The sequence below is a fragment of the Gouania willdenowi genome, chromosome 4 (assembly GCF_900634775.1).
Source record: "Gouania willdenowi chromosome 4, fGouWil2.1, whole genome shotgun sequence".
Classification (NCBI taxonomy): Eukaryota; Metazoa; Chordata; class Actinopteri; order Blenniiformes; family Gobiesocidae; genus Gouania; species Gouania willdenowi.
Window position 1 is genome coordinate 9,851,947 of NC_041047.1, and position 14,392 is coordinate 9,866,338.

The 14,392-nt window shown below is 37.9% G+C and overlaps 1 protein-coding gene across 1 annotated transcript in view; it reads right to left on the reverse strand.

Moving 5' to 3' along the window:
- LOC114461897 (inactive tyrosine-protein kinase transmembrane receptor ROR1-like) overlaps positions 1-7,954 on the reverse strand; it is a 162,875-nt gene extending 154,921 nt beyond the window's left edge. The window contains 1 exon segment of the mRNA XM_028444376.1: positions 7,600-7,954. Coding sequence (XP_028300177.1) covers positions 7,600-7,696 — 97 coding nt within the window. The 5' untranslated portion in view covers positions 7,697-7,954.
- Between the last annotated feature and the right edge of the window lie 6,438 nt (positions 7,955-14,392).

The following is a 14,392-nucleotide window of genomic DNA, read 5'->3' on the forward strand; positions in this document are numbered from 1 at the left end:
GCAGCAGTGGAAACAGTGCACACTCAGCATGCTTTTACTCCTCAGAGGTGAAGTGCCTTTATTGTCAACACTGTGTCCTGCTTCAGTCAACGTGATTTATGGCTTTCCAGACTGTTATTAAAAAAGTAAATGCGACTCTAAACAGATTTCCCATCGTCACTGCCCTGCGGAGGACCCTTTGTGCTCGGGGGTGAACGTCCCACGTTCCCCGATATTTAAACAGTTTATACAAATGGAATACATAGCAGTGGATTTATTTTTATGTACATGTGACAGATTATTAGTTGGTAAAAGGGGCTGCTGCTGATAGGAGTGCTTAAACAAAGAGCGTCAGAATCTGTTGTGACAACTATCTAATTAAGGTTACAGATTAAGTGAGAGGCCGTCATTTATCACCTGTTGGTTGAGGTAATACTACACTCGTCTATAGGGCTGGGGGATATGGACCAAAACTCATATCTCGATATTTTTTTCTCAGAATGCCAATATATGATATAAATCTCAATAAAGTCTTGCCAGAAAGACAAATTACATTTGCTGATGAAAAATGCCACTTATGTGCCACTTTAGGCTTTTTCTCCTGTAAGGGACAGCACGTGTGAGTGATTTCTGTAGTGTGGCTTGTTTAGGGGAAGTTATGGGTTACAATAGGGATGTAACGATTAATCGTAAGGCAGTTAAAAATTGATTAATAGGTATCACGGTTCACATCGATGCTCTGAAAATTGAATCGCAGTACTTTTTTAAACAGCAGAGGGCGCTATATATTAATCCTTCCCTCAAAAGTGTAGGGGGCGGGCGGAATCTGCTACTACTTTCTTTCTGTCCGCCTTCTACTCTTAAACATGTTTGTAAATGATTCCTTACCCCTTTAGCACCAAAAGAATATCTGTAATATTACGTGAATATCTGTAAAAGTCTCGTTTTTCTATTAGCTCTGTCTACTAGTGCATAGCATATCTTCTTCACTGCAAGATATCTGCATGCCAACCGACCACTAAGTTACCAGCGCCCTCTGCTAGTCCAAACAAATATCTGACGTAAATACAATGCAGACTGTTTTTTTTTTTTTTTAAGTCCAATTGTTAAGGCACAAAATACATTTTCAGTTGCACTTTTAAAAAGAAAAGGAACTATTATGCAGTTTTGCATTGTTTACTATAGAACCAGAATTTAAATTAATAGGCTTCTTCTTCATTTGTATTATTCCTTTGTTTATTTCATTCAAGATTTATTTTTAGTTAAATTGCATTGTTTTGAATAGTTTATCAAGGGATTCTTTTGACAATGAAATATAAAAGAAAAATAGTACAGTATTTTCTAGTTTTTTTTCCCCAAAAAAATAAAAGAACATTTTTCAGTCATCATTTGTCTCTAGTCCCATTTTGTAAAATAAATTGTGAGAGAATCGCATTGTGAACCCAGTATCGTGAATCGAATCGGGAGTTGAGTGAATCGTTACATCCCTAGGTTACAATGCACTCAGAAATCCATGTAACTGTGCTTTTTATGCTGTTCTGTGAAGTACAAAAGCAGCATCATCTAAAATGAGTGTTCTAATACAAAATAAGCTATAAAAAAAAAAGTGTAATAATAACAAGAAGACATACTCATCAATATCCCCCGCCAGATTGGTTCTCATTATAACTCACAATAAAACTACTATCTTAAACGATTTCTAAGAAAAGCTGTCCCCTTTGAAGATACCTCAAACAGAGTAAAAAAAAAAACAGGACAAGGGCAATAACTTCGAAAGCAAAATGTGCATTTCTCATTTTCAAACTCCATTAAGGTATTGATACCCTGAAGCCACACACCAAATTAAGTTAGCCGATCTTAAACGATTTCTGAGAAAAGCTGTCCCCTTTAACTCGGACGGACAAACGCATGGACGGACGGAGCGCAAAACTATATCCCCCTTCCACATTTGTTGATAATAAACTTTATTTATAGAGAACTTTTCAAAACACGTTACAAAATGTGCTTTCAAAAGACAGCTATACATTAGAAAATAAAAGATATAGAGTCTTGGCTAGAGATTAAAGCAGTTTAAAAAACAGAAACATAAAGACAAGTTAGAAGTTGTTTATACCACAAAGTTAGTACAGTCTTGTTTTTACTACCTGAGGAATATTTCTAGAATACGCTCTGTTTAGACTTTAGACACAGAAACAATTTTACATGCTTTCATCTATTCTCGTTTAGATTACTGTAACAGCCTTTTCACCTGCATGAACCAAAATTCCATGAACCGATGGCAAATTATCTAGAACTCAGCTGCCAGGCTTTTACCGAGAACCAAGAAATGTGACCATATTACCCCATATTGCTTCTATCGTCAATATATTGTTATAGGCAATATTGTATTTTTCTATATTGCCAAAATAAAATTCTCGATATAACTTGAATCTCGATATATTGCCTAGGCCTAGTCTAGAAAGCAGAAAATTAAGGGAAAATGTGATAATTTGAGTTTGGCAAGGGTGCCATACCCACGAGACCAAATTATCAGTCTGCAGACGTCAGAAGGAGTCCAAAGTAGGAACTTTAGAGTGGAGACAAGGTCATGTGTCGAGGCTCATAGAGAATAGAAGCTGTTTCTCCCATCATGTTAGGTTTAAATTACAACTGTTTGGCACCTCACCTTGATTTTTCACAGTTTGTTGCAAATGTATAAAACAGAAGACGAAAAGCAGAAATGTAACAGTAAATCTTATTAATTCCCACAGTTCCGTATCCTTGTTTACTTTAGCCTACGTGGTACTAATAAGGCCTGAACCAGAGGTGGGAAAATCACAGCGGGGGCCACAAAAATGTGATTGTCTGATCTGAGGACCACATTATCAACATTTATGTCAGCATTTAGAATAATGAATAATTGTTTGTGTTTGATTGTTGATTTAGGAGTCCTTTGGTGTGTTTTTGTTGTAATTGTGTGTTTTTTTTTGTTCAGTTTTGTTGTCATTTAGTATATTTTGTGTGTTTTTCTTGAAGTTATTTTGTGCATTTACTTTGAGTGCCACACACAATTAGACCGAGGGCCACATGTGGCTCCGGGGCAGCCAGTTGCCCAACCCTGGCCTAAATTTTGTTGGAGATTAAAAAGAAGCATTCATGGCTTTGATCAAACTACATAAACCAGTAACTTATACTAATATACATTGTAAAACAAGTTGGAAATAAACAAAAACATGTTAAATCCTGTTCTTTTAACTTTTATTCAGTTGTGTTTTCCCCAATGTAACCGTCCTTTTGGAAAGTCTGACATTTGAAGTGTAATATCACACTCAGAAGCTTATTCGCTGACTAATAAACCAAAAATGTTGATCCTTCCTTGTACTGGAAGCACAGAAAGTAACAAGTCTGTTGTCTTGTCATCAGAGTTTTTTTTTTTCTTCTTTCTTTTATTTTTAAATGATAACTGGGATTGCTTCCAAATGGGGAAAAATAAGATTAAGATTCTACTAAAGATGGAAAAATACGGCATATAATAATCCCAAGGCAGAAAGCGGCCTCTGTTTTATGAGCTTGATCTATTCTTCAGCAGAGTTATATTCATTGGATTGTACAGAAACAGCATCATAATCATTGCATGGAAAAGCAGCAGATCACTGGGAAAAAGACTCGGGCTCCTCATTCAGTGGTTTCACATTTTGCACCATAGGGAAAGAATGCAGACCAACAGAATTAGTTTAGAATATGTGATTTTTAGGATACATTTGGTCTCCACACTGTTTGACTGACACAAAAACGATGAAATTATTTCCACTCGTCTGTTTCCAGATATGAAATGGTTGCATAAGCCTATAGCCCGACCCCTCCCACCCCATTAAATGCAATTTGTAGAAGAAGTCACAGATAACTCCACTTAAAGTGATGTGGTTTAAGCATTCCTTCCTGCGTCAGGGTAAGAAAGAGGGTCGAGGAGGCAGAAAGGAAACCTTTGCAGCAAATGCAACAGTGTACTGTACATCTCCATTAATTGCAAATAACAGGCTAAAGAATGTCAGGAGGACAGAGTTAATCCAAGCAAACCCCAGAAATACATCACAGTCTATGTTGGCGATATTGACCAAAACTCATATGGCGATATTTTCTCTCAAAATGGCAATATATGATATAAATCTCGATATTTTTAACTCAAAGTCTTACCAGAAAGACAATTCTAGGTTCAATTTGTTGATGCAAAATGTCACAGGCACATTTATTAACACAATATGTGACACTTTTTTTTGCCTTTCAGGGACAGCATGTGTGAGTGAGTGCAGTAGTGTTACTTGTTTAGGGAAAGGTCTGGGTTAAGACGCACTCAGAAATCCCTCCAACTGTGCTTTTTATGCTGTTCTGAGAAGTAGTAAAAGCAGCGCGTGACTCCTAAAATGAGAATTTAATATAAAATAAGCTAAAAAAATAAAAGTATATTTACACAAAGGCAATATTGTAATTTTCTTCATCGCCAAAATCGAAAACTCAATTTTTCTTGAATCTCGATATATACGCCCAGCACTAATGCAATGTTATTGTTTCATAGGATAACTGATTAATTATATATTCTCATTGGTCAGATGGGTGGGCCCAAGTCAGACCAGTTACTTCACTACTTTTAACCACATATACCACAACATTTGATGACAGAGATCCTTAATATTGCATCTCAGAGCAAGATTATGGGCATCTCCAATCTGACAGAGATAAAGCACTGGAACTTTGAGAAAGCTGTGAAACTATTTTGAAAAAACGTCCACGCCCCAAAGAAAGAGACTGTCACCATTGGAAAAACACACTTGGATAATATGGAAATAAGTCTTCCCAGTTACTTCACTACTTTCAACCACATATGCCATTACATTTGGTGACAGAGATCCTTAATATCACATATCAGAGCAAGGCTATGGGAATCTCCAATTGGACGGAGATAAAACACTGGAACTTTGGGGGAAAGTAGTGAAAAAACATTTTGAAAAAGGAAGCGTCTCCTAGTACATAACACTTATCCATATTCCAGCATTCTATCCGTACAAAAGACGACATTATCAGAAGTCACGTTACCTTTCGGTACGGTTAGGGTTAGTTAGTCTGCAACGTAGTTTAGGGATAGGGTTAGTTCGTCCGTAACGTAGGTTAGGGTTAGTTAGTTCATAATGTAGGTTAGGGTTCGTTAGTCGGTAACATAGTTTAGGGTTAGGGTTAGTTAGTCCGTAACGTAGGTTAGGGTTAGTTAGTTCATAATGTAGGTTAGGGTTAGTTAGTCGGTAACATAGTTTAGGGTTAGGGTTAGTTAGTCCGTAACGCAGTTTAGGGTTGGGGTGAGTTAGTCCGTAACGAAGGTTAGTGTTAGTTAGTCCGTAACGTAGTATAGGGTTAGGATTAGTTAGTCCGTAATGTAGTTAAGGGTTAGGATTAGTTAGTCTGTAACGTAGTTAAGTGTTAGGTTTAGTTAGTCCGTAACGCAGTTTAGGGTTAGGGATAGTTAGTCCGTAACGAAGGTTAGTGTTAGTTAGTCTGTAACATAGTTTAGGGTTAGGCTTAGTTAGTCCACAACGTAGTTTAGGGTTGGGGTTAGTTAGTCCGTAACGAAGGTTGGTGTTAGTTAGTCCGTAACGTAGTTTAGGGTTAGGATTAGTTAGTCCGTAACGTAGTTAAGGGTTAGGATTAGTTAGTCTGTAACGTAGTTAAGGGTTAGGATTAGTTAGTCTGTAACGTAGTTAAGGGTTAGGATTAGTTAGTCTGTAACGTAGTTTAGGGTTAGGGTTAGTTAGTCTGTAACGTAGATCAGGGTTAGGGTTAGTTATTCCGTAATGTAGTTTAGGGTTAGGGTTAGTTAGTCCGTAACGTAGTTAAGGGTTAGGATTAGTTAGTCTGTAACGTAGTTAAGGGTTAGGATTAGTTAGTCCGTAACGTAGTTTAGGGTTAGGATTAGTTAGTCCGTAACGTAGTTAAGGGTTAGGATTAGTTAGTCTGTAACGTAGTTAAGGGTTAGGATTAGTTAGTCTGTAACGTAGTTAAGGGTTAGGATTAGTTAGTCTGTAACGTAGTTAAGGGTTAGGATTAGTTAGTCTGTAACGTAGTTTAGGGTTAGGGTTAGTTATTCCGTAATGTAGTTTAGGGTTAGGGTTAGTTAGTCCGTAACGTAGTTTAGGGTTAGGGTTAGTTAGTCCGTAATGAAGGTTAGTGTTAGTTAGTCCGTAACGTAGTTTAGGGTTAGGGTTAGTTAGTCCGTAACGTAGTTAAGGGTTAGGATTACTTAGTCTGTAACGTAGATCAGGGTTAGGGTTAGTTAGTCCGTAACGTAGATCAGGGTTAGGGTTAGTTAGTCCGTAACGTAGTTTAGGGTTAGGGTTAGTTAGTCCGTAACGTAGATCAGGGTTAGGGTTAGTTAGTCCGTAACGTAGATCAGGGTTAGGGTTAGTTAGTCCGTAACGTAGATCAGGGTTAGGGTTAGTTAGTCCGTAACGTAGTTTAGGGTTAGGACTAGTTAGTCCGTAATGTAGGTTAGGCAAGGGAATGTGTTCTCTCGATGAGACCCCCCGGCGGGATTCGGGGACCCCCCCAGTTGAACAGGGAATCAAAGGCAGGCACAGGCTGACACTTGTTATTAGGGTTAGGGTTACGTTAGTTAGTCCCTAACGTAAGTTAAGGTTAGGGTTAGTTAGTCCGTAACGTAGTTGACGTATTAATACAAACGGAAGTAAAAGTGCATAGCGTCTCATTGGCCAGTTTAGGTCACGTGATGCACCAATCACGTTACCTAAACTGGTCAATGAGGGGCGTTGCGTACGGACAGAATGCTGGTATATTGATAGGTGTTACATATTGATCGAGAAAAAAAAAACGTCCACAGCCCCAAAGAAAGACTGTCATCATTGGAAAAACTCACTTGGATGATTTGGATTAAGTATTGCCAGTTCTACAAGAACATCAAAAACAAAAACCCAACACAACCACTTAAAGATGAAGAAACCAAGGACCTACCAGCCAAAAAGAATTTACTGAAACAACAACATAGTGATTCATCATCTAATAACTTGTCCATCTTTAATAGGAATCTAATTCACTTGTATTAGAAACATGCCATACATCTGACATATTTAGTCATAAAGTTAACCCAAAAACAAATTCACAACTCATCCAAATTGCCATTGGCACAACCACCATTCTGATCTGTTTTAATTAAGATTTAACACCTTCATTATCTTTCAATTGCTCTAAATGTTGATTCTTGGCCACAATGGCCTCCCAGCTGACAGTTAAGAGCCCCCCTTTTGTCTGCCAATGGATTTGAGTCTGCAGGCGTCAGAATGACAATGGGAAGATAATCCCAAAACCAACCAGTGTGAATATGAGAGGAGGGGGTTTGAGAAGGAGAAGCCACTTGGAGATAACTCCTGAGCTCAACAAGACAAAAGAGAAAAACATTTGGAAATAAAATAAATAAATGAAAAAATAAGGATTTAAAGTTAGGAAACTTCTTGGTGGTTCCTTTCCTTACTGACTGCAGTGAGTTCACACATGTGCAGATGAAAAGGAACTTAAATTAGTGAAGTAGAAATAGATGGAGGGTTTTATTAACTCATTAAGGTGAAAACGTGCCGTACTCACACGCGCTCAGGTCGAGCAGGACGAAGCACGTGATCCACAGAGCGCACGACGCACATCTCCGGGGACGCAGAGCCTCCGCTGCCCGAGATGGATACATTCCTCCGGCTAGTGTGGAAACCTCCGCCCGCTTCCTCACATCCACGACTCACACAATGATGCGTGGAGGAGAAAAAGTCACTTCCCAAATAGTGGTTTTGAGTGGGATAAATAAGATTTAAAAAAAAAGAGGTGAAGATGTAAGGGCGAGTGCGCAGCTTGGTGTCGGAGCGCACTGAAGCTCCGTGGAGAGGGGAAAACGTGGGAATCCAGAGGAAAAGTTTTCTCTCCAGCCTCCTTTTCCTCCTTCTGCAGAGCTGCTCTGCCTCCACCACTGAGTCCACAGCAGAGCCAATGTTTGCAGCCACATGGCTCAGTCACCGGCTCACTGACGCCTCCAGGTGGACACAACTACAACTACACCAAAATAACCTTTTCAGCCCCCAAAATAAAGGTTCCAGAGACCTGGGGATCCCCACTGTAGTATGAAGAATTAGTTTAAACTGGCAAAAAAAAAAAAAAAGGCATGACAAATTGTGAACGTGGTTAAATTGGATTTCTTTGGGCCGATGCTGATACCGATTTTTTTTCCCATCAGCCTTAGCCGATGACCGATACAGACTTTCTTGAGCTAATACTACTTTTGCTCCTTCAATTTACATCATAAAATGTATACATTGATGATGACAAATAGTACGAGTCTCAATTTCAAAAGAGGATTTTTTAATTTTTTATTTATTATTTAATTTTATTAACAAAGGTCAGGTAGAACGACAACAAATAAAAAATATTTAGCAAATATTAAAAACAGGTGATGAAGAATAAGAACAAGTAAACAAAAAAAAAATAATGCAGATCAGCGAAAGCAGCAGCCCACATCGGTCGATGCCAATACACGTAAAAAAAAACGCAAAAATTGGTCACTACATTCGATAAGGTGAAAAAAGGTTAAAAATGATTAAATAATGGGTAAACATATGCAACACTAGGTGGGAAAAGTGATGTAAAGGGTTTAAAAGTGCTGAAAATGTCTTGCAATTGGAAAACAAATGTGCAGAAAAGGCACTGAAATTTGATGGAGAAATATAGCAAAAATGCATTAAAATTAACAAAAACATGGCAAGAAAAAGTGAGTTTGGTGTAGTTGCAGAAAAAGAATAAAAGTAACCAAAAATGGTCTCAAACTGTTCAAAAAAATATTCTTCGTTTCTTGAAAGCATCTGGCGACCCCCTCCCTGTGTCTCATGACCACAAATGGGGTCCTGACCCCAAGGTTGAGAACCAATGCTCAACGCCAGACCTAAAAATCATCTTAATATTGCAGTAAAGAGTGCATATATAATGCTTTTAAAGCTGAACACATTGTGCTTTTCTAGTCCCAAACAATGCTGACATCTTACATGTTTTTTGGGTCCATGGTTTTGATTGTCTGGTTATATAATGATGTGATCAGTTTTAAGGTTGATTGTGAGGTTTGGGACCAGAAGATAAGGCAGTATGACGTATGAAAATATTATTTATTTAACAATATATATATTTATTTATTTATTTTTACCAAAAAAGAACTCTCAAAAACTTTTGATTTGATCTAGTATCTAATGTGAAAGGTAGATGGGGCATTATGGGATCGCGGTCATATTCTAAGTCCAAAAGTGATGTGTAACGTCATAAAGCAAAGAGTTTTCACTACATCTGGAGAGAAATGAAGACCAGTAATCAGCATTAAGGTGTGGATGCCTTTAGATCTAGAGAACCAGCAAAGAAGAAGAATTAAAAACCCAGTTATTTCTGCTGTAGATGAAACAACAGGTTGTGTATAGAGTCAAATCATCTGCTCTGAGGTTCCTGGTCTTTGTAAAGCTGAGGAGTCAAACACTGAGTACACAAATACCTCCCTGTGTTTCCTCCAGTTCCTTGACTTCACACTCAGTTGATCCCTGGAGAGATGCATCATGGGAGATAAGGCAGGCCACGCTCCTTGTCTACCTTCACACATTCTTGGGGTGTCTTTGCTGCTCTGAGTTCTCCTATATTCTTTGCTTCATCCCTTCATTTCTGTTTAGTCTGTGTCAATGCCTCCTAACATTGTCCATGGTTTGGAGTCTTTTGATTGGCTGAGGAAAATAATAATGATAGTGTTGCAAAGCAGCCAACCACGATGAAAACCAGGACTGCTGCCAATTCAACAAGAAAATAGTCTGCAATCATTCCCTAATGACGAGGGAGCGTTGTGTTTCTCTTCAACACATTCAACACAATATTTCTTTCATGCCAAGGTCTGGGGTTGTGGAAGAGTGAAAATGCATGCAAACAATAATTTGTTATGATATCATTTAATAGCACGTCAATTGGCCTCACGCTGAAATGTGTACGTTGACTTTTCTTTTTTCTAAAGTTCAGCTCCAAGGGCTTGATGTGTTTTAAATTACTCTACAGATTTGGGCTCCATGGCCACAAACGGAACGATGCACCCGAAATGTGCGGCTTCACATTTGTATGGTTTCACTTAACAGAACAACCGGCTTTTGTGCCTGGGTGATATCACACAGGGGGTATATTCAAAGTAAATACCACTAAATAACTGTCAAAGCAGAATAAATTGAGCATGACTGATTACGAGAGGGGTTTTCAGACTGAGGCAAGAGAAGAGGGGTGGCCTGCAGGCGTGGAAATACAAGCAGTTTATCGGTAGATTTAAGGCACAGGAAAACCGTGGCTTGGGAGGTTATTGTTATAATTGTTATCATATCTCATATTAAATCATATACATTTCTGTGGGTTGCCAGATAGCACCAAAGTATTTTTGAGTAGAGTAGAAGGCTCTCTAACTGTGAGCGTAAGTGAGGTTGTTATGTTTCTTTCTATGGTCTCCTATGAAAATGTTTAGATCACTTAGAGCACACATATCAAACTCATGCCCTAGGGGCCGAATTTGGCCCTTTGGAGTGTCTAATTCAGCCCTCAGGAGAAAGATGAAATGATGGAGAAAACATGAATCATTGTGTAAATGAAACTCAACAATATTTGCAGAGGCTCACAGTTTTCCAAGTGCTTATATCGCACGATTGCAGTCATTATTTTTATGTTAAACTGTTGAAACAACTTAAAATTCTTTAAAAAATCCTTTCAATTATTACATAATTTGTGTTTCTGTGTATGTTTGTATGGTATATATGAGATGAGATGAAATGAGATATCCTTTATTCGTCCCATAAAAGGAAATTTGCATGTCAGTTACATCCCGTTCAAGAAACATGGAAAGACAATCACATATAACATGGGAGGACAGGGGGCGGAGAGAACTGTGGGTCTGTGGATATTTCCCTTAATTAAATAAAAAATGGTCATAAAATGTAGGAAATTTCAAGTGAAGATCCGGCTGGGGCTGATATCTGTCACTTATTGATTGGATATTGTTGATTTCTTACATATTTTGTTTTTTATGTATATGTAGAAGTGTAAACTAGGGCACAATAATGTTGAAATGACTCATTTTCCCACATAAAAACTGTGGCCCACTTGAGATCAAACTGCTCCCTATTTGGCCCCTGAGTTAGTCAGAGTGTGTGAGCTGGTGATTGTTTGTTTCCCAATGGTGTGTCTAACAATGGACTGGAATAGGATCTAGTAGTACACACACCTGGTTAAGATGAGCAGGGATGGATGGATGGATGGATGGATGGATGGATGGATGGATGTCTGTTGTGGGTATTAAACCAAACACATACAAAATCGACCTACAAAAGTTATGCATTTTGCAAACATTCAAAAAAAAAAAAAAAGAATAATAGGAATTGTAAATCATGCAGGATACCTGGACCATAAATACAGTATATTTACATGCATTTGCTCAAAGGTCAGATTTATTTTGTTCTTTGTGTAATAGATTGAATGTAGAGGCAGGGCTTGATAATCGTAAAGCTTGTGAAGTGAACGATGATTGCTTTATATTGTTTTTTTTTTTGAATGTTTGAGATAAATAAATAAGTTCAAATCCAAGAATTAAACCAAAGTTTTCCCATAATTGCGTTGAAAAGGCTCTTATTTTGAAGGGGCTGCAATAGAACCTTGATAATAAGTGATCTTTCTCTGCTCTTGGATCATTCCAAGAGAATATCACTGTCTGAGAAAATGCTACATATTTCTATGCTGGAAGGTTAGTTGGAATATTTTAGAGCATTTTTTAAATCTCTTTAACACTGAAAAAGCATTTCTTTAAAAAGTAAAAGGGAGCCTCCAGATGAAAAAGTGTTTTCCTTCTTTGGGAACCCAATGGTTGAGGCCAGACTAATCAAACTTAAGACCAGCGGACAAGGATTCAAAGTCACGACTTGACCTCTTTGCCAATCACACTCTAAGATTGGCTTGTTTTATTCTCGATGAGCATTGATGTCATTTTGCCCAAAGCATGGACGAAATGATGAAAATTGCAACCATGCATGGTGAGAGTGATTTAACTTTCATGTTGGGTTAGATTAAGGCTCTGAAAGTCCCTTTGAAGAGTTAATCCCCAGGGCTTTCTGCTGGGCCTCTGCTCAAACACAGGGAGGACCTTTGTTTAAAACTGGCATCGGACTCTTATCACCATCAGTAAAAATGATAATCACAATTCTGACCTTTCAAAAACAAGCCCTGTGACCTTTACAGTTATTTTCAAAACTCCGCATGCAAACCTTCACATGCCAGACCACATACTGTAATGCCATCAGGCAAACACATGCATTATTTCTTTTATCATTCATTCTCAGACCCTCATTATCAAAGAATCCATGTTTTTGTACGAGTATGTGAGGCCAACTAACAGAATGACCAATGTGCATTCTCTGTCAAACTCAAGGCCCACGGGATGCTTTTAGATTACATTAGAAACATTATTCATGAAGTGTCAAACTCACTTTACCTCAGGGGCAACATTCATCCCAGTTTGATATCAAATGGACCAAACCAGAAAAATCCTAGCATTTTTTAAAGGAAATGAGGATTTTAACAAAACTGTGCCAACATTGACATTAATAGATAAAATAACTATACTTACAATACAAAATAAATCTGCCTAAAATTAAAACAGTGATGCACAAACATCTGAAACATTACGGTTTAGCATTATAGTTCCTGTTTCCCCAGTAATTTTTGGTTTTCAGGAAATTTGTCAGGAGATAAAAAAAAAAAAATCCTGAAAAACCTTGTCTGAATAAACAAAACCTTAACATATAATTAATATATATTATATATATATACAATCTATTACACGTGAAGGTGGTAAAAATATAGCACAATAATACAGTATTTTTCTAGTTGGCCCCTGAACTAAAATGAGTTATACACCCCTGGCTTACAACCACAATAATGCTAATCGCCCAGTAGTAAGTTCTCAAACACTGCTGGTTAAATGTTCAGCATTCATAGTTTTGTGTTTAGTCATTTTTTTTTTCACAGAGAAATGCAGTTTCAGCCTTAAATAAGCACATTAAAAACCATATCAACTAGATATAATCAAACCTGACAATAACATTTGTTGTCCGTATTGGGTGTAGATGTAGAAGATGGTAGACAGCCCAAATGGAGGTCATGGTACCATGATCATTCACACTCTAAAGGTTTGAAAGAAATGTCTAGTCCCATTAATAAGATACTGTACATCCACATGTATGGGACCCCCCCCCCCCCCCTTTTTTTTACTTCTTTTTTTTTTTTTTTCAAAAAGTCGTGATGAAATGTGAAATCTGGATCCTATCTGGATGAAACTCACAACACGACATAACTGAGTCCAATTTCAATGTCAAACCGAGATCGAAATATGAATTTTTCAAATGTTGTAAATTATGATTGTTTTTAGGCCAGGCTACCGGACTCAGAACGCCACTCACTTTGTTGTTGCTGTTGTTGTTGTTCTTCTTCTTGCGTACACTAGTTAAAATCACAACTCCTCTGTTATTCGTGAATGGATCGGGCTGAAATTTGGTAGTTCTAATCTATGGATGTGTACGCATCCACGCTCGGAGCCTAATTTTCAATTTGAGTCAAATATTACGACGGTTGGTGGTACCAAATCAGTGACACATACCAATATATAAATGGGGCCCATTACCCCATACGTGTCACGGGGGCACCAGGGGAACCCAGGGGCCCACCCCCTTTTCCGGTAATTTCTAAATGTATCTGAACATAGTCATGTGATATATCGTTTCAAAGGTAATTCAACATAGATTGCGATTTTACGTTGCACAATTTTATTTGTTTGGCTCAGTGGAACCGAGTCATTTCACTGAATTCTTGGGAACGTGATCCAGAATCAGTGTTTTGATCTGGATCACTCCCAAAATGAAATGGAATATTTCGTTAGCGTAAGTTCTATTTTTAAGTTCTGTTTGTAATCCTGCCTCAGTGAAAATATTGCATCCATGGTGAAGGTAATAATCAGACGAAAGACTCAAAAACTAAACAGAAAAGTGCCCCACCACCCTCAGATCACATCGGTAAAGCAGTACAGATTGTTTGGTTTATTTTAAAGCCTTATTATTCACTTTTATTCCATCTAAAGAGTTTCTTTTTCACATTAAAGCTGTGAGTGTAACATCTCCCCATTTGTCATTGAAGAAGACACTGAACACAAGCCAACGTCTTTTTTCCACATTGCCTTTATTAACAATGTGGTTGGAAATGTTGCCACTCATCCCTGACTGCACGCTCTTCATGGCCTCACACATCATCCTCCACACTTAAGGAAAACTGTGATTGTAAAGCTGTTAAAGACTGA